The sequence below is a fragment of the Malurus melanocephalus genome, unplaced genomic scaffold (genome assembly GCF_030028575.1).
Source record: "Malurus melanocephalus ecotype Western Australia unplaced genomic scaffold, MMel_1.1 scaffold_1677, whole genome shotgun sequence".
Lineage (NCBI taxonomy): Eukaryota > Metazoa > Chordata > Aves > Passeriformes > Maluridae > Malurus > Malurus melanocephalus.
The window spans coordinates 16,158-17,907 of NW_026624909.1; the positions used below are offsets into that span (position 1 = coordinate 16,158).

The window sequence follows — 1,750 nt, forward strand, 5'->3', positions numbered from 1 at the left end:
CGCACCGTTCTGGGTGAGTTTGGTGGAGCAGATGGCCGTGGCGATCTGGAAGCTGTCCCTGCTGCTGTCCCTGCCGCTGTCCTTGCCGGGGCCGAAGGTGGCCAGCCCGGGCAGGTTCCGGGCCACCGGCGCCTCCTTCTCGCGCTCCTCCAGCTCCGCTTTGGTGCAGGGCAGGCTCAGGTAACTCCGCGCCTCCTCCATTCTCTTGTTGTCACCCTGGCGGGGACAAAATTCTCATAGTTTTCATCTCTAAATTTCTAATTTGGGTCTCGAATTTTGATTTTGGTGTTCTAATATCTAATTTCACAGTTGTAATTTTCTAATTTCACGGTTTCTAATTTTTCAATCTCTAATTTCTATTTTTTAATCTCTAATTTCTAATTTCAGAGTTTCTGATTTTCTAATTTCTAATTTCAGTTCCCAATTTCATTTTGGGTTTCTAATTTTTTTAAACACTTTTCAATCCCTCTCACTGTTCACATTTSTAATTCCAGTGAATCAGCCGCCCACACCACAAACAATTAAATTATTTCCAAAAACCACCGAATTTGGGCGAGTTTTTCCCGACACACAAACAAAATTAATAAAAATTCTTTTTTAATTTTCTGCTGCTCGGAAGAACCATCCAGGGTGGAATTTTGGATGAGCTGAGCGCGAGGAACCTCAACTTTTTGAGTTTCTTTTTTACCTTGTAGACGATGAGGTTGTGTTTTCCGTCGCGCAGCGTCGTCCCGTCCGCGTTCATCAGCTTCACAAAGGCCACGCCGAACGCTCGCTCCGACCTGTCCCTGGCTGCACAAACAGGGAAAAGCTCCAGCGGGAATGGTATTATTCATAAATTAATAAATTTTAAATTTTTTTTTAGATTTTTAAAAATTAATTAATTAATTTTTTTATTTTAATTAAATTTTTAAAAGTTTATTCATTTCAAAAATTTATTATAATTTATTTTTTTTAATTCATTTTAATTGGTTTTTATTGATTTTTATTTATTTATCTTGCTTACATACTTATTTTACTTATTTCTATTTATTTCTACTTATTTTTATTTATTTTTATTTATTTCTATTTATTTCTATTTATTTTTATTTATATTTATATTTATTCATCTTTGTTTATTATTTTTACTAATTTTTATTCATTAATTATTTCCTTTCTTAAAATTTTTTTTTGTTTGCCATAGAACCAGGAATGAATAAACTGAGAGGAAAAAAAAAATTGCACAACCCTGGGAATGATCAGAAATGGGAATCCCAAACTCAGAGGGAGTGGAGGATCTCCTTTCCTGTACTCACACTCCTGGGACGAGCGGTGGCGGAAGGTGAACCTCAGGTGACACCGACTGACCTCCTCRATGGCGATGGCCACCTGAGGGGAAAACGGGAGAAAAAACAATGTTACCCAGGGAAAATGGAGAAAAAACATCGTTTTCCAGGGAAAATGGGAGAAAAACCAATGTTTTCCTGGGAAAACGGGAGAAAACAAACATTTTCCAAGGAAAACAGGAGAAAAACCAACATTTTCTAGGAAAAAATGAGAGAAAAACCAACTTTTTCTGGGGAAAAACCCCAACATTTCCCAGGGAAAATGGGAGWTAAAACAATGTTTCCCAGCAAAAACGGGAAAAAAACCAACATTTTCCAGGGAAAACGGGAGAAAAATAGTATTTTCTGGGGAAACTGGAGAAAAAACAATGTTTTCCRKGGAAAATGGGAGAAAAMCCAATGTTTCCCAGGAAAAATGGAGAAAA

At 37.3% G+C, this 1,750-nt stretch overlaps 1 protein-coding gene across 1 annotated transcript in view; it reads right to left on the reverse strand.

The window, feature by feature from the left end:
* The window catches only part of LOC130587242 (dedicator of cytokinesis protein 5-like), a 6,071-nt gene extending 4,573 nt beyond the window's left edge, over positions 1–1,498 (reverse strand). The window contains exons 1-3 of the mRNA XM_057388212.1: positions 1,296–1,498; positions 689–792; positions 6–216 (exon numbers count right to left, since the gene is read on the reverse strand). Coding sequence (XP_057244195.1) covers positions 6–216; positions 689–792; positions 1,296–1,425 — 445 coding nt within the window. The 5' untranslated portion in view covers positions 1,426–1,498. The remainder of the gene's footprint in view (positions 1–5; positions 217–688; positions 793–1,295) is intronic.
* Positions 1,499–1,750: the final 252 nt, after the last annotated feature.